This window comes from Trachymyrmex cornetzi, unplaced genomic scaffold, assembly GCF_001594075.2.
Source record: "Trachymyrmex cornetzi isolate Tcor2-1 unplaced genomic scaffold, Tcor1.1 scaffold23, whole genome shotgun sequence".
Lineage (NCBI taxonomy): Eukaryota > Metazoa > Arthropoda > Insecta > Hymenoptera > Formicidae > Trachymyrmex > Trachymyrmex cornetzi.
This window is the reverse complement of record NW_017296956.1, coordinates 2,540,468-2,565,514: the sequence shown is the minus strand read 5'-3', so window position 1 is coordinate 2,565,514 and position 25,047 is coordinate 2,540,468. Positions and strand designations below refer to the sequence as shown.

The 25,047-nt window shown below is 36.1% G+C and overlaps 1 protein-coding gene across 2 annotated transcripts in view; it reads right to left on the bottom strand.

Moving 5' to 3' along the window:
• The window catches only part of sm (heterogeneous nuclear ribonucleoprotein L), a 161,316-nt gene that overhangs the window by 80,665 nt on the left and 55,604 nt on the right, over nucleotides 1–25,047 (bottom strand). For both annotated transcript variants that reach the window (XM_018506705.1, XM_018506706.1), the window contains exons 4-5: nucleotides 13,077–13,162; nucleotides 10,928–11,024 (exon numbers count right to left, since the gene is read on the bottom strand). In XM_018506705.1, coding sequence (XP_018362207.1) covers nucleotides 10,928–11,024; nucleotides 13,077–13,162 — 183 coding nt within the window. The remainder of the gene's footprint in view (nucleotides 1–10,927; nucleotides 11,025–13,076; nucleotides 13,163–25,047) is intronic.

The window sequence follows — 25,047 nt, the reverse complement described above, 5'->3', positions numbered from 1 at the left end:
CTCTAATTAGCCTATCATATTTGATAACTTTTGCAGATCCGTTACCTTGATAAAATAAAAAGTATGCCACTCACCGATACGATGCGCAGCAACAAAGTTACAAACTATACATATATTTTAACGTCGCAAGCTACGTTAAACTATAAAATACAAATATAGGTATTTAAATTATATATCGGTCATAGAATGATTAATATTTTTAAAAACAAACTGTTGTGGTACATATAAGTAATAAATTAATTACCACGCAGCTGCTCCGATGTCGACCGATGCTTCTCCGGATCTCTTTCTCCTCTAAAGTTTCATCGTTTCTCCATTGTGGCACTCACACTTACTCGCGAAACATTAATTACAATCGCGTGTACACTAATCACCAAGACATGGCGATTGCACGGTACTTTTCACGGCACTCCCGACGTTAATCACACGCGATGCGCACTTTGCTATGCTACGACGAAAAAAAAAAAAAAATAACGCGAGAAAATACGCAACGGATATCAGATGGCTTTCAGTTATCTGATTTGACGATTCGCGTGTTGTACGATCCTATTTTCTTCCAAAAATAGCGTGTAAAAATCGCATTCAGATTAAAAGAGAATTCTAAACGCGATATATTCAAATGAAAGTCATTAAGAAATCATTATCGTTCATGAATGCCTCTTCAAATTTTACTTTCCAATGAACAGATCGTGAATTATCTCCATGAATGATCATCGCTACAAATACGCTTTTCCAAATCGTAATTAATAACGAAGATTAATAGTGTAATAAATTTTAACTTTTAGTACACACGATGATTTTCCGGTTTTTTAGGTATTTATACATGTGATGAGTCATTCGGATCCCGAGTTAATTTTCATCACTTTAACAAGTATACAAACATTATTAAACGATTCATACATATACTTTAACGTTTTTAAGAAATATTTGTAAAGTTGTATATTTAAAAAAATTGTACATAAATGTTTAGATTGCTTGAGGCTTTTAGTTTTTCGAAGAAAAAAATGTGCAGAACACGAATGACTCAATTGTAGGTGCCCTCCATTTAGTGACACAAGTCGACACGAATCGTTTTATCTTTCTTTGCATTCCATGATAAAGGTAGAACGATACTTATGTCGACTTGTGTCACGAAATGAAAGATATGTCGTACTTAAAGGTGATCGTCAATTTCTCATACAAAATGATCGTCAATTTCTCGTACAAAATGATGTCTGCAGGTACTTGTCGCTATAGTATTTTAAGGAATAATGCGATGCGCAGTTACCTGCCTACTTGACCTTCGCCTTACGAATGATAACGACCACACATTTATAGTAACGGCTGCAAAGTACGTTACTCAATTTACAGTCGAAATATTATATCTAAACGCATTATGTACAAACCCATCGATAAAAAAGTAACTGTTGTACAGTCAGTGGTACAAAAGCGTCGTCAGCAGTTCTCTAAAAGAAATCGAGTATAAAAAATTAAAGTTAAATTTTAAAAATATATTATACCTTAAAATACATTTACTTAATATGGTATCCAATTAGAATTATTATTGATTACAGTTTGTCGATGAAACATGCTTCCCACGAGATTTTTGTTGCGCCCGAGTTTCGGGTAAAAACCTCCAAATCTTTCGAATGTGCCAAGATAAATGCTTCAAAGTAAATATTCCTATTCAAAGCTTCCAAGATAAAAACTTCAAAGCAGATATTTTTTATCGGATTTGCGTCCAGAGATTGGTCAATTCCATCAATCGACGTTATTTTTACGTTTGTGAAAATTTGGAAAAAAAACACATCCGCAGAAAGTATAATAACAAGCTATAATAATAGGATGCTACATATTAAGTAAATGCATTTTAGTGAATGTAATGTACTTTTAAAATATAACCTCAATTTTTTAAAAATATTTTCGGTTTCTTTCTCAGAGAACTGCTTGTTCACGACGCTCTTGTAAAACGGAAATAATAAAATAATAACGTATAACTCTAATCTCTTCGATTTTTATTTCGGTAAAACGAGTTCGCTTCAGCAATGAGTGTCTCGACACACTTTATGAATAGCTATATGAGTTAATTATAGTTGCGTGGACTTTATGGTTCGTGATTCGTTCGTAAGAACTGCGTTTAGGATCTCTCAGTTGTCGCGATTACGTTTCAAGAAGTAACGCGACGATACGCGAAACTTGCTTGCGCCACTTACACGCCTGCTCTTCCCGTCACAATGATAAGAAACTGTCTCGCGTTCGCTTCTCGGCGCACGAACGATAACACGTCACGAGTCTCGGCGCGCCGGTGGTAGGGTGCCGACCTTGTACACAATAGCGTACTTATTATACACCGCAAATACAAGCCCAATTTATCGCAGCGAAAAATATTCAACGTATTGTAAAACAGAGATTCACGGTCCAAATATCTTCTATATATTAACGTTTTAAGTCACTTTCAATAAGACTACTGTAGCATATAAAATCCAACATTCGTTGAAAAATGAAAATTTATGTCTCCATTATCACACCAAAGAAAAATTCACGTAAATTAATATACACTTCATGATTTCTTCCAAATTCTATTTAATTATATTATTTTATTTAATTAAATCATACATGGTTTTACTCCTCCCGAAATGTAACGAAGAAAATAATAACATTAATTTTCATTTTCCAATCAAAATAAGATTCATTTCTCAAAACAAAGAAATTTTATTTTTCAAATTTAAAGTTCGCGACTCTTTTCAGATGGACTAAAAAGATTGAATAATTTATATAGCAGTTAAACTTTTTCATTATTAATTAGCTTGTTAATATCAATTAATTATTAGGATATGTATCAAGAGAAAAAATCAAAATATAAAATTAGCTAACTAATAAAAATTAATAGAATTTGAGTAAAGAAAATCAATAATAGCTAATCTGTAAACGTAATTATAAGTCTAAATTGTATTAATTCTATGTGATGCATTATTAATTAATTTTAACTATATGTAGTCTACATGTGTTCGTTGTTTTTAACTCTTAGCAACATATTAGGTGTTAAACTTAATTCCTGCCGTTTGTGGTCTCCAAAATTGATTTGTTTCGAAGGGAAGATGAATGAATACCTTCAAAGTAATTTCCTCCATTTTCTACTTTATTACTAATTAATAATACTTTATAAATAATACTTCGATTAAGGTATTTCCCTTTGAAACAAATCAATTTTGGAGACGAAAAACGGTAGGAATTAAGTTTAACACCTAATAAATACATAAAAATGTCAGATTGTATCATGTATCATAAAATGTAATGCGCCATCCGGTTTGCTATTAGTGCTCTTATAAGCTTATATCTTTACGTATTTACATGCTAAAAAAGCTGCGGTAAAGTAGCATAACACACGGTGGAGTTCTCTAATAATCATATGCCACTTTGTTCAACGTAATCTTGACATATATTATTACAGACTTCAGACGTTTATGCACATATGATTAAAATTTGCCTCTTGATTATCATCACCATAATGCATATAATTTTATATTATCTGCATATAAAGCGTGCACCATTTAATGTCCCCTTCAATTCCGCACAGCATTCGAGATAATAAAATTTGCTTAATCCAGAAATCTAATTTAGAGTCACTTCTCCACGCCGTTCCGAATAATTTCATGGAATTTCTCTGTACACGCAATTTAGGACTCTTCGCATTACTCAACCCAGGAGAGCTTAGTACAAATAATTAATATTAAGGATTATTTGTCAAAAGTAAATATACATTACAGAATTTCTAATTATAACGATGGAACCAAACATAATAATCCTCTTGCGTAAGTGAAAAGTAGGTGAATTTATCTACCGAGATGCTCCATATATATCCGTAATGTTTCATAAAAATTTAAATCTCTACAGCTTGAAATTTCTTTTAAAGTAGATACTGTTTGTGAAAGACAGTGATAAATTAAGTTATTCAAAGCCTTCAAAAACAAACTGATTGATGCCGCCCAAGTTGCGATATGAAAATTATCTAAAAGATTTTGACAAGAGTATTAAATATTAGTTATTTTTATAACAATTAATGCAACAGTAAGATAAAAAAGAGAGTAAACATTTGCGCTTTGAATTTTAACCCGATCTGCCTGATCTATCTATGGTGATTCGCAACTGTCGAAGCGGCAAAACGATTTTTAGATTTGTTGCTTGTCGACATGGGCGATGATTGATGACGCATATTCTGCGAGCAGAAAATCGAACGAAGACTTTTCCTCACGGAGAAAACTTTCAAACTTCGCCTTGTATCCGCGAGAGTAGAACCCGGAGCAATTGGACCATTTGCGCCCATGTGATTTGCAATTTAAAGCGAAAAGTAAGATTTTCTAACGCACACCAACCGCGGCGACGGACTGGCACATGCCGGTTTCAGAATTTAACACCGATAACCCGTGACCGAATTAACCGGCGCATATTCACCAAGTATACCAACTCACGCGGCATTAAATGTCCCGATCATAATGTCGACCGTGTGAAACCGTCGACTCGAAAGGTTGGCTCTTTAGAAAGTACGAACCTTTTATTCTCGGTTCTACATTAATTTGCAATTTAAAATTTCATCGGAAGAAAAGAATAATTAACATTTCATGTAGGCGAGTCACGTTGGAAAAATCCTAACATGGAAACGTACGAGAGGCTAATTTGTATAATTACATCACAGTCATATTCAATCATTTATATTACAGAATATTTATCGAAATCAATTATAATTGGTAATATTAATAACTCACGCCCTACAAATTTCCACGCAAAACATCCAATTTAGAGCGCGTGGAAACGCATCACGTCACATTGCGTAATGACATTTTCTATATAATTTCATAACTTCGCATTAACATATGAAACAGTACACGCCGGCTAACAAATATATGTCATTTCCACGATACGTAAAATCGCGTGATTATTTCTTCGCTGCGTAGCGAAATTCAAATTTCTAAATTGAATGATTGATGACTGGAGATCTGCGATATGATCGAATAAAATCTTTATTCATGCGCGTAATTTTTTTTCCTTTCCTGTGCGATTTGTCAAAACGTAAAACTACGTTGAGAGCGGGAAAAAAAATCCCCTGTTACACAACAATATATTCAATTTGATGGAACTTTATATTTTGTGCGAGAGTAAAAAATTTCCTCGCACAAAAAGGCCGTTCTGCGTACGAGAGTTTAAGTGCTCCTATTGGCTAAGGGTTAAAGTGCATTAGATGATAAAACGTTAAGGCGTGACGGCTGAATGTAGAATATAATAACAACCACAACATTACGGGTAACGGTGTGGCATTACGTTATTGCGATATTACGGGCGCGACACGTATAGGTACGTTCCATTAGAGTACTTGTAATCCAGCAATTTCACAATTTCACATCGTTATTTAAGGTAGTTATTCGCACGCGAAATGACACGGCAGAAATAACAATAATGTACGTCTCCGGAGTAAGAGCGTTACATCGTGGCATTCGCATACGAGACGGGGATAAAATGCAGTGACCGTCGTCCATTACACGAGCGTAAAGGAATAGAGGGACCGCGGCGAGAAGACATAAACGTTGCGCCGTGTCGCTACAATGCCTGTATCTATGTAGTGAGCGTAATGACGAGTAATTACAATAATGAAAATAAATGCTTCTGCGCAAGCTTCGAAATATAATGCAGCTCCGATATCGATCCAGTGTTGATATTTTTGAAAATAATGTGAGGTAACGCAATATCACACGGATTTTACCTTCGTTAATAAAAACTTAATCGCGCGATACAGTCGATAAACCGATATAGTCCTTTTTTGCGTAAATATTTAAATAGCGTAAACGTTAATTATCACACTTTTTCCCCGCGAAATAACAGAATGGCGTTGCATTCTCTCGGGTGAATAGCGAGATAATTCACGGTGTGAATGCGGAATGCGGTACATCCGCTCGCGAAAATGTAATTTCGGGATCGCAACGGCATACCTTAATACGGGAACCCACAACGGTGATCCCACTTGTAAAGTCACAAAGGCGCCGAAAATTACGCTTCTTCAAATCCCGCCCACTTTTAAGCAGCAATCGTGCCGGTAATTGTTTTTTATGCGCGTCATTATGCCTTTGTAACGTCGTTTTCTACGGGGCGTGATATGCCCTGTTATTTCCTTCATACGGAAAGAAGTACCCGACACGCGGGGTAATATCCCGTGAGTAATTACGAAATTTGCATTCTTCCATTTGCGCGAGCGGAAATCGCATCGTCATGCAAACCGAATAAGTGAAAAATAGAATTCGTGTGATGTAATCAAGGGGAACATTATATTCTCTCTCGCATTTAGCACTAACGATATGCGCGGAAAATACACTTTGAAATGAAAATTTCCTTATACATCCATGACGCGTTTCTATTTTTAACAAAAATTTGAAAAACATTTTTTTTGTTTAACATTTAGATAGTTAATGTCAAAGATAAAAAGCTACGAGCGAAAAAAACAGCATTTTGGCATTCGATCAAATTATCGTAAAGCTGACTTCGACTCGATTAAGAAATGTTGAATTAAGGGCTGGCAATCGTCCCGAGACGTCCTATATGAGCTTGGCACTCCTCGTTGATTTTTTGCGCTTGCAGCCTCTTCTACTTCTCCTTTTTGGATTTTAGAGAGCCGTAAAACACATTGGACGTGCGTGTTCGCACCGCCAAAGTCGTTAATGTCGCTCCAACGGCGAGTAAATACTTCCAATTCCTGGCGATACTTTCCGTCCGATAAATTCGCGCACTTTCGAGGGCGGTAAGCACGTAGACCCACTTTGTCAATCTGTCGACGTCCTTTATGATATTCGTCGAATGAGGATCACTCGCCGGGCACGTTGCGCGTCCGTCTTATCGTCACTCCGAGAATTATGATATGGCGACGAAGAGGAATTAATTGGGTTTCAAGTTCCGGAAGTGAAAACCGACGTCGAAGCCTCGCGATAACAGTGGTATGACATTTAAATTAATTTGACTTCACGCTCCGACTAAAAACGGCAGTTGAATCGGTACAGTTATACGTCGCAACCGGCTTTTACTGTCTAAATAATGAATGACTTTATCGACTTTTTCAACTTCAACAAACAATCTCGTTTCTTCGCCGATCCGTAGCCAACGAAAGTTTAATAATGAAACTTTGAATATTGCACTCTCAAGAAATGAAGATAACGTAGGCATTACTGAGTAAAGAAAAGTACGTTTTACACATTGCGAGCTGCAGCGCTAGCAATACCGAATTCGAGGAGGAGAAATTTCAGGGAGAAAAGAGAAAGAAAAACTTATAGGAAGAACGGAACAATGGATGTGGAAGTGCTAATTCCGTAAATGTTTCGGGATCACTAATAATGTCCCCAAGCGAGAGCAACAAATTCCGAAAAGAAAGAAAGAAAAATTAAAAACAGCTCACATTAAAAAGAAATTTCAAAAGCGAGAAAAAGTGCATAGTACAAGTTGATGTACATAATGTTCTTCTGTGATTATACAAGAGTAACAAAGTTATGCTATCAAGCTATATATAAGAAAAAAAAAAAGAATTTATGGAAGAGTACACAATGGCGCTATTCTTTATTGTCTAAAAGCGAATGTTACTCGCAGACAAGAGAACATGTTACAGAAGATTTTACAGAAACAAAGAAAATCTCCGTACGGAAGTCCGCTTCTGCGCCAAGCAATCTCTGCAAGACCGTGTCGTAATCGATACGATATTGTCATTCCATTCACGTTTGTTCTTACGAAAAAAAAAAGAACCTACGATAGAGAGAACGCGGACGCATCGAAAGGGACGCTCAAGGGAGGATGTATCGAAAGGGATTTGCAGCATGGGATGCAGGGACTTGTTCAAATATTCCTTCGATGTATCCAATACGTCTGCGATACTTCATCCTGGCGCGCAAATATACGCGAGTATAAGATCCATCGTATGATTCATATGGCTCATGCGTGGCGATACAGTATTACATCCGACGCGCGCTTTTCAACAAGTACGACCGCTATTTGGCAGGCCATTCTATTGGCAATAGGGAGATAAGGGGTGGGTAAACTTCTGTCACAAGCCCCGCCTCGAAATTCAATTTCGAGCTTTAGGTTCTGCCTTCGACTCTATTTTCGCTCTAGCGTGCGCGAGCATCTTTAGAGCTTCTCTGCTATGTGCATATTTCTACTACCCCAAATTTTTGCCGACATTTCTATGCTCTTCATTTGAAACTTTGTGTCCGAATTGTACAGGCTGTCTCTGACTTTATTAAATGTAGATCGCTTTCTTTAAATATTTCTTTCTTTTAATCAAAAGACATAGTATCTTAGGTTTATATATTACATACAGATTTAATGTATAATAATTATATTTCTAAGTGCATATAATAAAATTATTAATTATTAATGCTGTTTTAATCTTTAACGTTTCCTGATGTACTTATCGTGATTCTCTTTTCAGGAAAAGCTTTGTAAATCTAATTGTAGTTAGTTACTGTATTAAGTTTTTGTACTGTATATTAAGTGATTATTTTTAACATTTCCAAAAATAAATAAAGATTCGTTACAAAGAAATGAAAACGACAGTAGTCGATTAACTCGTATTTCACAATTTCAAGTATGTACTCAGTTGCAGAAGAAGCAGCTGTGCGCGATATTCGAACGAAAAATACAGTTGACTTGGCCAATAAATATCTAACATTTTCCAATATGACCCGCACGGTCGGCAGCAAGAAAGCGATCGGGAAGGATAATAGCAAGTTGAAGTAATTTCGAGTTACCTGTTCGAGCGAGAAAATAATGTTATCGCCGACCATTGTCGTTATCATTATTTTCGCTATTCTATGATTGGATTTCGTTATGCAAGGAAAACCTAAACCGATATTCCAAAGGGAGTTAGCAATAAAGATACCATGAAGTTGAACGTAAAAAGATGGTGAAGAAATTGGCACGAAGGCACATTTCTACCAAGTAAAAAGATGGGTTCTATACTAATCGAATTTTGAGACTATTCTTGCCAGCAAGGGATGTACAATATTTTGCAAATATTCTTATACGACTTTCTAACGAATTCTTTTCTTTCTGTCGGAGCAAATATTTTATCGGCATAGCCTCTACAAATCTCAATAAGCGGTACAATTATCATGTAAAGATGGATTCGTGATGATAAAATATTTCTTGCACCAATCTTTACATAATAATTACACCGGACTATTAAGACTTGTAGAAAAACAGTTATATCCGATGCAATCTAATATGACACGCATGGCTTACGTCTTCATTAATGAATAATTTTATTCTACTACGCTTCGTTAATATTCGACTGCTCCTCGTATGTTTTTCTGAATAATGCGTGCTCTCATCAAAGAGACATGCTTTCGTATAGCACGAGCCACTTTTTCCCTCCTGTAATCATCGGCCTAATGTACCGGATATTCCTTTCAACGTCTCTATCGCGAGCCGACATTGCGATCACAAAAGCAAAAATAAATTATGACTTTTTGGGGCTAACACCAATAATTTCTGACCGTAACTAACGGGAGCAAAATAAAATAAGGAGCTGTTTCAAACAGCATACTCTTTTTTGTTACAAAAAGTTCGATTACGAATTGAAAATATAAGGGCGATACGTTGATCGAAGTCGGCGATATAATTTTTATATACACCTTTGAAGGATTACTCGAAACAATTCTCTTTACGGTACTTTAGCAACAAACGTTTGTTCGTTCAATAGCAGTATTGTGTATGAACGAAGCTTAATTCTTCTCGCGTGAAAGTCGCGACAGGGGCGTGAAAGAGTGCAGCTGTTAGCCGTGTCACGCTAATGCGCGCGGTAGGTAGGTAGGTAGAATCAGATAAAAACCGGTTAATCCATCTTGTGTCGCACTTATTCGTTACAAGCGTTAAATTACAAGATTTACGACAGCGTCGGGTGCATTGATTACGATAAGTTACTTAAATCGACGATGTAAGCTTCTGCTGATTTAGATTCAATCAGGACAGAAGCTATATGATACGTAATTATAGAAACAGGTTCTCCTATTATATCAGTATTATAATATCATGCACAAAAGATATACACTTCGCTTGTCACATAAAAGATTCGCTCGATTAATGGATATATCGTGGGTAAATTTTGCAAAATCATTCTGCAATAAGTTGTAACTATACAAATATGAAATTTTTTTCTTTTAAACGGATTAAATTTTCTCGTAAAATATTTTGTACAGAATAATCGATATTTCCCTGTTAATATTCCCTTTGACATATTCGAAATGTATTATTATTAAACGGAAATTCGATGGAAAGTCATTAACAAGAACAGCTCTTTAATATTTAATGAAATATCGAAACATCTTGATAATTAACTTTCGAATTAAATCTTTTTGGGTCACGTCCTAAATTATTTTAGCAATTCTATATAATCAGATTTTATTTTAAATTTAATACAGGAGAGGAAAAGGTTTAGGTTTTTCCTTTCGTGACATAATTTATGGCCGAAAAAATACAATAGCTCTAAATTTGTATAATTTAACATAATTTATATCTCTTGCAATTATATAGAATTTTTCATTATGGATGCACCGTGAGTGCAATTAAATCGATTTTATCAATATACTTATATTAAGTATCGTTAATAAATTGTAAATATTATACAAAATTTATATTACAAGCAACTGCACTCATAGTGTGGCTAATTAGAATTGATAACGAGACGCGTAAAATGGATGGTGCAAATAGATTTTCCGAACTTCCACCACATTAGCACGAGTGGCATTATGTAAAATGCCCTAGACGACAGAATTTTTTAAACCGTACTTTTTCTATTGTTCTTTAACGTCGGCGAATGCGGTTCGCCTTACCGTTGCGTAATATTTGCATATCTAAATTCGCATAAATTTCCTTTAAAAACAAGAGAACAATTACAGAAGATAATTGCTGATGTACTCACCTTTGCGAAGTCGATTTTTAGTGTGCAGCAGCCAGAATATATGTCTGCTCCATGTAGTGTTTCCTTTGCTCTGGTTGCCGATTCCACCGAGTCAAACGTAATGGTCAGAACGCGATCAGTTAAGGATATATAGTAATTTTTTGTGTGTACAAAAAATATATGTATACAAAATTTAAAATTATTTCGGCAATAATACGTGAAGTTTGGTAGTCTAAATCTGAATCAATAAAATTCAAGTGAAAAAGAGAGAGAGTTTGAGTATTATATATAATTAAAAGACTATATATTTTCACGTTCCAATACTATATATATTAAGTTTATACACTAAAATAAAATTACCTAGATTAGAAATTCCACGTTTCAGTGATTTTTTAATTAAATTTTATTGCGAATTTATTGATTACCCAGTGACATACTTGAGATTGGTATCCGCTGATTCAGATTTAGATAATTGATCATTATTCTCTACATAATTATTCTCCAATTATGGACCAACAAAATTATTTTCAGATCTAAAACTACCTAAATTTTTAAATACGCGTCAGCAAAATCGTTCTTTTCGTGAAATGACAATTAAATTTAAAATTACTTCGCCTTATTTAAACTTTCGTATCTCCTTAATACTATTACACGGAGAGAATTTTTTCTTAGAATTTACCTTGAAAATATGACAGTCGTGGGACAACATTGTATTTCGAAGAATTTTATAATATAAATCTCTCTCATTCATTAATAAAACTACAGTAAAGTATATCTTATATATATATTATCTTATATATCTTATATATAATTTGCTTTTATAAAATAAGTTTGATCAATTTTACTGAAGTGGATGGTAAAAATCTTTAAAATATTGTATTGTACCACAATCACCATATTTTCAGGGTAAATTTTAAAAGAAAATTCTCTCCGTGTATAAATAAAAAAAGATTGGTAAAAAAAGATGCAACGTAAAATTACCATACAAACAAAATTACATGAATTATAACGTTCATCACCAAGTTTTACGGCAAACGCGATAAAATGATAGCGTTCCTACGATACAGAAATCTCACGGAATTCACTGTGCCATTACAATGTTGTTTTCCCACAAAGTGGCCGTCGTGCAGTATAAATCCGACATGACGTAAAGTTCTAACGAATTTATAGTCACGCGGGACGCGGCTTGACTATTATTTGGATCGTAATAGTCCGGAATATATACTCCTCTATGCGGAGATTCACCGAAAATACGACACGCTACTCGCGAGATAAAGCTCAAAGCTTGTTGAACGTATTCGTATGCAGAATACATGAAAAAGAGTTGACGTTAAAAAAAATCGAGCCTTTCCGTCAGTTCACATCCCCGTTATAAATCTTCATTACGCCGTAACGGCAGTGCATGTCTTGACAAAGTTTTCCCGGCTTGAGAAAGCGTGTCAGATGGAGAGTTGATCCCGCGGGGTCCGAGTTCACCGAAGGTGACCCTTGACTCGCGTGTTCAACGCGCCCTGAAGTTTACCGTGTAAATCAAATTCATGCGAAAACGCAACGTTTATTTGTATAAAATAAATTGTTTCCCGGCGGCATTGTTTGAACTCGTATTTTAGACATTTTTTAAATTTCGAACTCTTTGTACATTTACTTGTCAAAATTTGAATGGCAAATTCCTCAATAAATTTAAATCGTATTTTTAATGGAATTTCCAGTGAAATATAAGACAACGGAGATGTTTAATCAATTTTGAAAATTAAAAATTTCCAGCGAGCTAAACATCAGGGAGTAATAATGGCTCTTTGTTAATTCTTTATATACAACATGTAACATCTGCGGTTGTAAAACAGTATTATGCTTGGCAAACAGGACATTAGCGGTACGCTTCTCGGTAATTTACTGTGCGAATACAACTGAATTTAAAGTGTTAATTTACATAGCTGAGAGTCATATGGTGTCTTCTGAGAATCGTTAACGTAAATCAACGAAATTGCAGGTGAGCAATAGATTTGTCCGCGTTGTTTAAAATTTCTCAAAATTTATGTACTAAAAACGAGATATGTATTCGAGCATTGAAGAAAAAGAAAGCGAAGATAATAAGTGCCAAAAATACAAGCAACGTCAACAGACCTAATAAAAAGCACTACTATAGTAAAATATGTATTGAAAAGGATATTCAACCATAGCTTGCACGCCATTTTTCTTAAAGATTACGATGCGCTGAACCTGCCCGCTGGGCGCACTGATCGTGTGCAACACTTCCTGCAACAGAAAAGACCAATGCACTTTAACAGATGTGTGCGAGGATATTTTAGGAGAACATTTTCACACCATGTTGATTTAGGCTATGGTGTGGATCGTCCCTCGGCTTCTCCGAAGGGAGCTTAAAAATCGAGAAATAAGGATGTTAATCTTTAATTAAATGCATCTCGAGTTCTAAATTAAGCAATTAAAAGGAAAAAAATTATAGTCGATGCACTATCGATCTTTAAAAAAATCATATAAACAAAAATTTCAATGTATGTATTTTTTTATGTAAAACTTCTACTCGTGTATTAAACGCAAAATATTTTTTAATGGAATTAATTTATGATAAATTTAATCACAGTTAATTAATTTACGATAGATTCGAACTTCATTTTACAAAAGGTTCCTTTTTTTTTTTACAGCCTCGACATTTTTGAACAATTTTAGATAAAAATTATTTGATGTCTTGCTTTATTCTAAATCGCTTCAATTAGTCGCTTCGAAAACGCTCAATAACTCAACATTAAAGCAATCGCCATTCTTTTCAGTCCATTCCTGAAACCTGTCGTTAAGGGGAAGCGGCGATAGTTCTGAAGCACCTCGTATTTCCGCTAACCTATTTCGAGCACATGATCGATGCACGTCGTATATCATGCGCAGCAAATCGAAACGAAGTTTACTTGGTGCGTTCTCCAGGGCATCTCCATTGGCGCAACAACAACGTATGCGAGGTATTTGGTATAAGTTCAACCGTTCTCACACTATTCTCGCAACGCATCCAGACAGAAAGTTTGCGTGGCGTAGGTAGGTTGAACCGAGAGGTCAAGGAGCAACACGAGACAAATGGCAAAACTGCATTTCAGTCCATTCATGAATGTTACATCCTAACAGACGCATCGACAACATTAAATTTTCTCGAGAAGTCGATTTTTTGCCATCTACTATTTTTCATTCGGAGCCTTATAGTTCGTTTCATCAGGTAAAACAACCGGAATTTAAAGCTTAGAATATCAGCAATATTTCTGTAACTTGTCTAATCATGATAAATTCATATTTAATTATTTAATTGCTAAATCGCGACTGAATTAATTAATTTGGTTAAATATATACTCGTGTTAAAAACCAAATATATTGGAATTTATAAATTTAAAATTCAAATAGATTGGATTTTATAATATTTTATATTAATATAAATGTGTATTAGACATTATGCATAAAATATCGTTGTATCGCTTATTCTCGAGTAATCATCTAATCTTATTAATCTTCAACATAAAATTAAGATTTACGTAAATGAAGATCTATATAAAATGATTACACAGCGATTTACGAATTTGTCAAACACGAGAAACGAATCACTTCGGAATTAGGCTAACTAGACATTGTAACACGAAGCAGAGTGTAGGACAGATTAGAGAGAAAACAGAGTTGCAACATGTTCGGTTGGCACTGATTTACAATGCAATTAGCACTCTCTAATTTAATCCTTAATCCTTAATCGTGAGAATAACATAAATAACAAGAACGTACTTGAAGATTAGCACTTTGTCGTACATTAATAAAACATCAATCTTAAAATAGTGATTTATAATAAGTCGTTATAATATAATGCTCTCTTAACTTCTTATGATTAAATTAATGTTTCTTTGCTAAAATTTCCGTTTGTACTGTAAACTAAATGAATAACTTTTACGAAGAGAAATGTGAATGGAACATATATACATGTATATATCGTGTTGGTTATGACGAAGTTGCGCATTCTCTAGAGATGAACTATATAATCGTCGGAGTCCCCGGCGGCGACACGGTCAAAGAAGGTGTTAAGTATCGCGCCGGGGTGTGGACGGGTCGCAACACATTTTATTTCAAGATGGTCGATAATTGAGAGCATTTAGCAGCGGGCGCGTGTTTACCTGCCAGCCGAGGAAATCTCGAATTTGCGTTGCACGAGCGATGACACGACGTGGCTCGCTGCCAATGTAACTTCCCCGCGACTTCTCTGCGCGGCACATCTCTCATGCGACTAGACGAAAACACGCAACTAGTGGAATCGCATTTAGTGACTCACGCCGTTTATTCAGGAAAAATGCGGTTCGTCGCGCTGTTTAAATGCAGTCTGAATACGCGAGACGCGCCAACGTACATTATTCCGTGTGCTCGCGATTAGTCATACTATCGCAGAGAATCGAGGAGCCTGAAATGTCTGAATAAGGTCTCGAACGAGATTGTCAGTCTCCCATCGAGTGAGTGCAATCTCCGGCTACGAGGTCTCGAGGGCGCGATCACGTCATAGCGATTGTATGTAAAATATTTTATAATATACTTAAAATTCGATAATGAGGGTAACAGTCTGCTCTTTCAATGTTTGAATCGTTAACTTGTAGCGAATTCGATTGGATGCACTGGTGCATATTAAAGCCATAATAAAAAAACGTACAAATAGACGTAAAAAGTATTTAGTATAAATATAAAAACGGATTAAATCCTCAATACGCTTTATTGCTATTAAATAAAAGCGATATTTTATAATTCGAAACATTTGTATTTTACTTTTACACAATTAAATCGGTATACAACGGTTTTAACATGCACTAGTGCGCACTAGTGCATCAAACCGAATTCGCTATTACTCAATTATAATTTGAACTTAATTATTCGAGCATTCTGTCATCGCTAAATTATTTATTTATGTAAAATTCAAATATACCTAATTTTGTGAAGTTCTGTCTGAATTATTCGTAAAAAAAGATAAATTCGATTTTTTATATTTTTCTATAATTATAGTCATGGTTATAAGAGTTAAGCTTATTCTTTGTAATGTAACATGAGTTTTTCTATATTTTCAAACTAATTCCAGATGAAATGTATCATGTATGCGTTCTGCATGTGATATAATCTCAAAAAAGAGCAGCTTGACTCTTGGCGTGAGCACGAAATATCGTACGACGATCATTAAATAGAAACGGAAATTCGATTTCCGCCGGCTCGAGTCCTCGCGACATTCGTCAGGTTGAGAAAAAGAACCGGTAGAAATCGAACGGTCGATGTGATTAAATTGTTTCGCAGCTTAATGAAAAAAAACGGTAGATACACTGGATTATGTAAAATTGTCGCCGTATCTGCGAACAACCGGTAAATTTTTATGCGCCGCTCGCCGCTGCATCCAGTGTGCACCATGTAATATGTATGATCCGTTGCATTTCAGATTGGCTTATGAATAGAAGCGAGAATTCGCGCGTGCAAATCGTCGCCATCGCGATCACTCGACCTACGTTCTTCGACAAGCACGCGTCCGACCGGCAAACTTAAGGTCTATTTTCTGAGCTAAACTGCAGAGTATCTTTTAGAACTTAAAGCGAAATAGATATTTGCTGGAAACAAGAAAGAAAGTTCTAGTGCAGTCTAATGCATTGAAAAATAAAGTACTAATAAATTTTAATAATTATTTGTTCGAATAGTACTAAAGTAAATATTTACTAAAAATAAACAAACTTATTTGATACAAAAATCATTAATTTGATTTAACTATCATTTTTTTGACGAGTAAATATTTAGTTATATATCGTAAGTGAATATTTAGTACTATTCGAAGAAATATTAAGATTTGGTAAATTTTTTCTTCAGTGTACAGGAATAAAAAAAACAGACCTAATTGTCCGGGGTGTTACCTGATCCGGGTCGACGACCTCCTTTTGTGTCCGTGCGAGATACGATGCCCGTGGTAGGAGAAATCCTTCGGGGGGTCGGCCGCGATATAAATTCAGGAACGGATGCTTCCGCGGACGCGACGCACAAAGCAGAGCCTCGCGAGAGGAAGAGAGAGAGAGAGAGAGAGTGATAGAACGTGCCCGCTTGTCCGCTCGAGATCGTGATAAGGAAAGCACGTAATCCTTTTGTCCTGTGAAGATGCATTCGCCCGGACGGGGCGCATTGAGCCGCGTACCGGTGCAAACGTGATTTACCGAAGCTTATCTGCCGCGACGGAAAAACGTCAGGCGTGAAGGAGGACTGCTCTAGCACCGTCGAAATTAGATATCCTGAATGTTAGATACGAATAAAGGCATTGTGTTACGGAACAAAAAGATCTTACAAAAATCTTGACGGAAATAATAAACTTTGCAAACTAGACCAGTTGATGAATTATGAGAGAGAATAGAGATAACTGATTGTAGATAGCAGAAGCGAAACGACTCACCCTCGTGTGTTCGTGTTGATGATAGTGGAACACACACGTTAAAAATCTAACAAAAATAATAAAACAGATGTTAGATTGCTTTACAAGAGCTTCTCCAAGATTAGCCGATAAATGATAAGGATCGTTTGTGAAAGGGGATAACGTAACTTGCATTTACGAGGCAACAAAGTGCAGGTAAGAATTACTCGCCTGGGGGTCTACAGACGAGTCCCGCGTTCCCATTCCCGGTTGGGTGACAGTGCAGTTTGTCGGTAGGAGAGAGAGTTGAGGGGTTTAATCCTCGTTCTTGAGCAGGTCAGACAGTAATAATAGATCTGCTTCGAAGGACATCAATCAGGGTGCGCGCGCGGGGGTGGAGAAACAGGCCGTATCATCTTATTTAATTCATTGGCATTCCCGCGTATCTCCGGACGTGTTAATACGACTAATCCGCCTTCGTTCATAAAACATGATCGGCTTTGAAAAGCGAGCCGGTGATTTATAGCGACATTTCTCCGGCGCGGCGCGGCGGGGAGATGTACCTCCCCGTGAACCGCTCTTTCCGGGTTGTTGATAAATATTCCACGCTGGCTCTTTCGCCTCCTCGATGCCAGATGGTTCCGGGCATAATGCTCGCTTTATACCGACAACGAAAGCCACCTCAAAGCCCGATCCACCGACCGCGAAAGACAGAAACGCCGCAGTGATGTCGTATTAGATGCCGTATTAATTAGAGGGGACATGAAACAAATGTGCACGATGGAACGGAGCATTCATTAATGTATCATAAATGTCGTTGATGACGAAGTAAAGCGCGAGGTTAGAAGTAGCCGTAAATTTGGAAGATTGCGAGTTCCACGATGAAAAATGACAAGCGCGCGTACAAAAATAAATAACGATATATTTATTAAAAGCTCGGCGATAAATTAAAGTGGATGGACCGCGACGTATCACTCGCGTCTCTAGAATACGGAATATCTTTAAATTTTAAGCTGTGCAAGATTATATAACTACGCAAGACAGGAAAAATTGCACAGGTAAATTTTCATGAGAAAAGCCACATTTCTCAGGCCCGCATGCCAGTGACAGTTTTCGTGAAAATCCTTTAGGGAATCGAAGGGAACGTTGTTCAAGGGATTTTCGATGCAAAAAAAACCAAGGTCTTCCGCGTTGAAAAATTTGCCGCGCAAGGATCTTTCGGTGCCGTTGGGAGATGAAGGAGGCCGAATTTACGGGCAGAGCACATCCCGCTCCTAATCCCGCTCCAACCCCATTGCGAGATTAAAAGAGCGTAAAAAAGTCATAAAGCGCCCACAATTACGACATCAATTTGCTCGACACGAGAGCATGAACGGATACAAAGACAACGCGCCAGGGATGCATTTGAAAACTGGGGTATTTCCCCCGAGTGCAATACTGGCGCACTTCGTCGGGGTGCATTCAATATATGCGCGCGTGAATCTAATAAGCGTTGGCACTTACACTATAAACACGACAGATGAATTTAAGGTCGACAAAAACACAATGAAAAAAAAAATTACTAAATCTTAATATATATTTTTTTGAATGGTAATAAGTAAACATTTACTTGCAGTAAAAATATTTATTCAATAAAAAGTGATAGTTAAATCAAATTAACAGTTTTTGTATCAAATAAATATGTTATTAAAATTTAAGTCTTTTTCAGTGCACATAGAAAATACGGTACATTATATATAGGTAGGTTCGCATCTTCTTATTCAACAAAAATTTTATGATAATTTACAGATGCGAGGATTAGTGTATTCATGTTCCTTAGATAGTAACGTAGAAAAGGGCATAGAGGAGTCAGATGCAGAAGTTAATGCGCAAAATTAATAAATCAAATGTAGCGAGTTTAACCCTTCACACTACGAGAACGACACACTTGAGTATGGCATATCCAATTCAATTCGGTTGCTTATAACTTTCATAAAAATGAACATATTGTAAAGAATGTTTTTTTCAATCGAAACGCTAGATATTAAAGGACATAACGATACCAAGCAAATGTATTTTTATTAATGAAAAGTTATAAGCAACAGAAAAAATATTAAAAAAAGAAAGCCATACCCAGAGTATACCAAAAAGGTAATAAAAATTTAAAAACATTACGTTTCCGTTCAATTTTGAGCCATCTTCAGTAAGTACGTAGATAATAGATACTGGTTGAAGAACACTAAAAACAAAAGTAGTAATTCATAGATCGTGATTAATATATTCTTTAAGATGTTTAAAAAAATGTATTCATATTATTGCAAAAGATTCAATTGTTACGTACTAATCTGGCCACTGAAAGCTCTTAAATTATTGCGAATGTTATCTTCCCAAACTCCGATGTACATAGGTAAATTTGACTCTCAACTCGTGATTTCAATCTTAACACACTCCCGTCCCTAATCTCTAAACTTCAAGTTCTCAACTCGTGAACTTTCATGTAGTAACCTAGATCCTCTAAATTTGAACTGTGAATTCTAAAGTTATAATTTATATGTGATTACTCCACTCGCGAATATTGACAATAAATAAACCCATCAGCTATTACGATATGTACTTAGACCTATATATATGTAACATGGTTTATATCGGTAAATTCATTATTTTCGCTGAAAATAAAATTCCAAAAATATTTTGTGGTTTAGCTATTGCTTTTATCATATTAATATTTCGCTAAGAAACAGTAAAGAGCTCTTTGTTTCGCATAAAAAAATATTGAAAGATCGAAGTTTCCAGGTAACTAAACGTTTATTGTTTAATCGAAGACAAAATGTAAAGTGACTATAACGTTACTTTACTAAAATAGGTATCTTGATACTTATATCGATACATCATTAAATTTTAAGGCGCAGTACTTATCAGCACATAATTGATAAAAAATTAATGGAACATCCGTAAGCATCTACACGTATGAATTTTCCGATTACGTTATCAATCATGACTCACGTACATCGAAATGTAATTACACTGAGAGCAAAATGTTTTGTATTTGTAACTATAACTATATATTATTATAATTATGATTATTATTGCTATAATAATAATAACAGTAACTATGTATATACCTAAAATGACTATAATTATAGTTATTATAGTCATAAAATAGTTGAAATTACCATAAAAATTATAGTTGCTTGAATTATTTTTATAGTAATTTCAACTATTTTATGGTTATAATAACTATAATTATATAGTCATTTTAGTCATAATTATAGTAACATGCAATTATAGTTACAAATACCAAACATTTTTCTCTCAGTGTAAAATTATTTCTTGGCGCAATAGGTAGGTATAGTGCGGCTGTAGAACAAGAATGTTTACCCATTTCTGTCTGAAGGGCCGAAATTAAATTTTGTTGTACTCGAGGTAATCTTATTTTTCGGGCAGTTGAAGTTGTCGAAAATCTAATTTCCGGCGGATCTTCTCGGAGAATCTAGCGAGATCGGGACTGGGGAAACTCTCTGAGTGCAGCTCGACAGTACAGCCAGACACTAATTGAACAACACTGATGTAAGCTGCAGCGAGGAGCGCGGGGGATACGAGCGTGTATGAAACGCGAATACCAGAAACCCGGGCGAGCAATAGCCGACGGAAGAAGTCTCAATTTTGCTGCCAATTTCTCGGGGGAAATTCGTCGGGTCGAGTGTCGGATATGGACATCGCCTCGTGAGAACGATCCTGGAAAGCGTGTGATACAGCCTCGCACGCATTACTTTCCCGCACGCGGTTGTCGTAGCGCGAGCCACGAAATGCGTCTCGCACTCGAGAGGGAAGAAAGACGGGAGTGTCGGTTACGAGGACAAGATAAATGGGTGCCGCATGAGACGTGGAGGGAAGTCTCTACGGAGAGAAGCGGCGGAAAATCCGGGAGACGCCAGCTCATTTTTTTTCGGCCTTACTGAAATCTGGCATCATAACTGACCTACCGCGCGCGCCCTTTTCTTCCTGTTCTCGCCTTTTTTACGAATATAAAATGTCACGTCGCTATCCGTCCCGAGGAGAAAACTATGGCCTGTATAATCTCCATATATTTTGTGGTAAATTTGACAATTTTATGTAACGTATTTTATTTAATCTCTTTCTATGTATTATTTATTATAAAAAATTTTAAATTTAAAAGTGTTGCGTTATTTATTATTTTGAGAAAATTGACAAAACAGATAAAAAAGTGAATTATTTAGAAGTAAAAATTATATAAAATATATTTATGTGTGTGAAAGCAAGAGATTTTAATTAAAGCATACGACGATCATATGGAATGTTGGAATATAAAAATATAAAAATAAAGGTACCATTTACTTTTTTTTTTTATATAACGCTAAGTCGCTAAGTTACAAAAATATATCTCATATTAAAAAAAACTCTTTAACTTTATTCTGCAATAGTAATAAATTTTTTATATCAATTAACATAATTAAAAATCGAAAATTAATGTTTATTCATTATTTGAGAAATATTCGTCATTTCGCATAATTTACTATGTACGTGTCGTATCATCTTGGGTAAAGCAAGTAAAAGCGCAAGAAAATTCGAGGCACGCAGACGATATAGAGTATAAAACGATCCCCGAAGTCTGCGCGTGTGGGCTCAATTTCAGAGATCTCTGTTACTCCCTCAAAGGTAAGAAGGTAAAACTCCACCCCAGTATTCTGTGGAATGCTGCTGACCATAATCATCCGCTTTCCTAACTCACAGACATGCACAACGCACACATAGAGAGACACGATTAAGGTCAACGTGCACTCACTACTTTCGGCGGAATCACTGAAGGCTCTCTCGATGGAGTTGTATTCGGAGCTGCATTTCGGCGGTCATTGTTTCGGTGTTAAAGGCATTACAATGGAGTACGTGAAACATTGAGTTTACGTCTACGATCCCCGAATAATTCCAGGAAATTGGAAAAGCAGGATCACGTTAGTGTGCGGGTTTGATGGACGGCGTATTGCTTGCCGAAAAACATTGAAATGATATTTCCTCGTTTGAAACTTTAATCGCGCGTCGTCTTTCCGCAATTTACCAAGTTTCAATATTAAATAACGTAATTAATTAAATCTTAACTACTCAATTCTCCGTTAAAGTACTTACATTAGTTACGTTAATTAGGTAACCCACATAAAGTTACTTACGCGAAGTTTAAGTAATAAAATAACTGTAACTATCTATTCTTAAAATTTTCACCCCGAGATTTTATTCACCTTTTCAATTTCGCTTCGACGAAATTCAACAAACTTGAAAATTTTTAAGCTTGTAAAACGCAATGATCCATTAAGCGTTTGTCGCATAAGGGCGTTTTGCAAAGATCAAACTTTCAAAATTTGACATTTCATATCCAACGACCCAATATTTGAAGAAGGAAATAACTGGGGCTCAAGATATTGGCTATTCAAAAATCGAAAGATTTCGATATTAAATCATGTGGCTAAATTATATAGATCGCAGAATGAATTTAAATGAAGACTGAAATAAATTATTAAATCTTTTTGTTATCACAGAAGAACATTTGCAAGGGAAATTCTGATCAGCGATGAATTGAGCCGTTTCAAAGATCGTTTACAAAGCTTCAAATATGCGGAAATACTATATATTTCATGAAAAATATTTCGACTAATTGTTAACGCATCAATATATGCCTATTTGTAATTTACATTTATCATACACGTACATATATGATGAGAGAAAGAGAAAACCTGTTATTTCGGTATCACTATTTTCCATGAGAAACTAAAATGCCATAAACATTAGATACTAAACACCGGTAATTCAGGCACTAATTACTGTAAAGCAAAAGGAAATTCAGAGATTCCAAGTACCTAGAAGGGTTTTGCGAGAGTTAAAGACCAACCGCATTTGTTAATAATCATATTTCACAGATATAAAGACCAAAGCCATCTGGTAATTAAGCCATTCCGAAAGAGAGAGAGACATTTTCCAGCGACTGGCCTGCATACGCGAAAAGGTTGTTCCGCGTCGTATCAAGTGGGAAGAGAATACGGAAAACTTTCCAACGAGCGGCACGTGACACGGGTCAGGAAAAAAGTCGAGGAGCCGAGGCTCTCCAGAGTGACGTAGATCTGTGCTACAAGGAGGATCTGCTTTGTATTTCCCTGGAGGCTCACGGGAGACATTCTTCCGGTATTACGTTATTTTGTGCACTTCTAAGAGACCCGTTGTGCACATGGCGATATGCGTTTTCGAGAAAGACCATTTCGCGTACACGATTAACCATCTATAGGACGACATCGAACTCAGAAATGCGAATGGAAATTTTCAAAGGAAGAAAGATTTAAATAAAAAAATACAATAGTTTTTTATCTCTCCTTATTTTATTACAGCAATACATTTATTTCTATCCAATAATAACATTATTCAACCAATAGATAATGTTAAAGCAATAAGGGAAAGCTCGAAACGTAATAAAAGATCCCGTTCTCGATTTTTTTTCTATTTTCACCGAAGAAGCGCGACTCTGTCAACCGTATGACCTTCTATTGAAATATAACAAGGTAAATGTAGGCCATATTAATATACGTCTAATGTATATAAATGGAAACAGTTTTCAATGGAAAAAAAAATAATATTGTATCGCTACAGCAAAAACCTTATAACGCGAGTTTAACAACGTGAAGGGAAAAAATCGTACGTGATCGTCATTATCTCTCGAAGGCAACAATGTGAATCGAATAGCTGATGTCGATGCATCTAACGGTAATGTTCATACCCGGAAGAGGAGGCGCACGGGTTTATCTGAAGAGCGGTTATGTATTTCGGAGTAACATCGGGTGCACCTTATCGCGAGCGGAGGTCGTACAAAGATAACCGTCGACCTCGTATTGCCGAGTTACCCGTTCGAGGCAAATCCCATTAAGGTCAGCGCAAGATACAGCCGTTGCGAATTTGGTGTATCATTGATTTCCATCCCCGAGCCAATTAGGAAGATTTGAATGAAAAGGGATTTTCAAAATATTCAAAGATTTCGCGAACGGGACGCAATTGTGCATCTCGAGGATGGGCGAATAAATTCACTAGGTACCACTTTGTATCCGAGTTTCTAAACTGGATCCCGCTTGGATCCTAATTCAGCGTGTCACGCAAATTAATAGACTGCTAACGGGATAGCTAATGGCCTGAGAAATTCAAGAAGTTATCGTGGTAACTACATGGAAGCCTGGCGCTTTGCTGTCCAACAAGCGGTAACTACAGATAATTACTTTCCCTAGCGTTTCCATTAATTTTGCACGATACTAAAAATTCGTAATTAACTAACAACAAATATGTGCCATGTGTGTAACGTTTCGGCCATTCCGAAAGCGATAAATCAACCACGCGACCTTTCGCGTACGTCGTGTGCGGTCATAAAAACCGGTCGTATTGTTAGAAATGCGCACGTTAAGTATTTTAAAAGAGAAGGTTTCATAAATTATATCTTATTTACAGACTTTACTGTATATATTTTACTACCACGTTAAAAGATGTTAGACAGACAATGTCATCATGATTATATTTTGAACATGAATATTCTTAAACCTTCACAAAATACTAACAACCATTCTTCCCGCAAGATGTGGAAGATGTACTATTTCACTGACCAGCCGGCCGTGCAGGAACTTCCTTCTTACAACGGAATAGTTAATGATGCACAGTGTATACGAAATAGTTAACGAACGGCTGCACAAAGTTACCTCTACTCCGCTATCTATCGCGACGAGAGCGT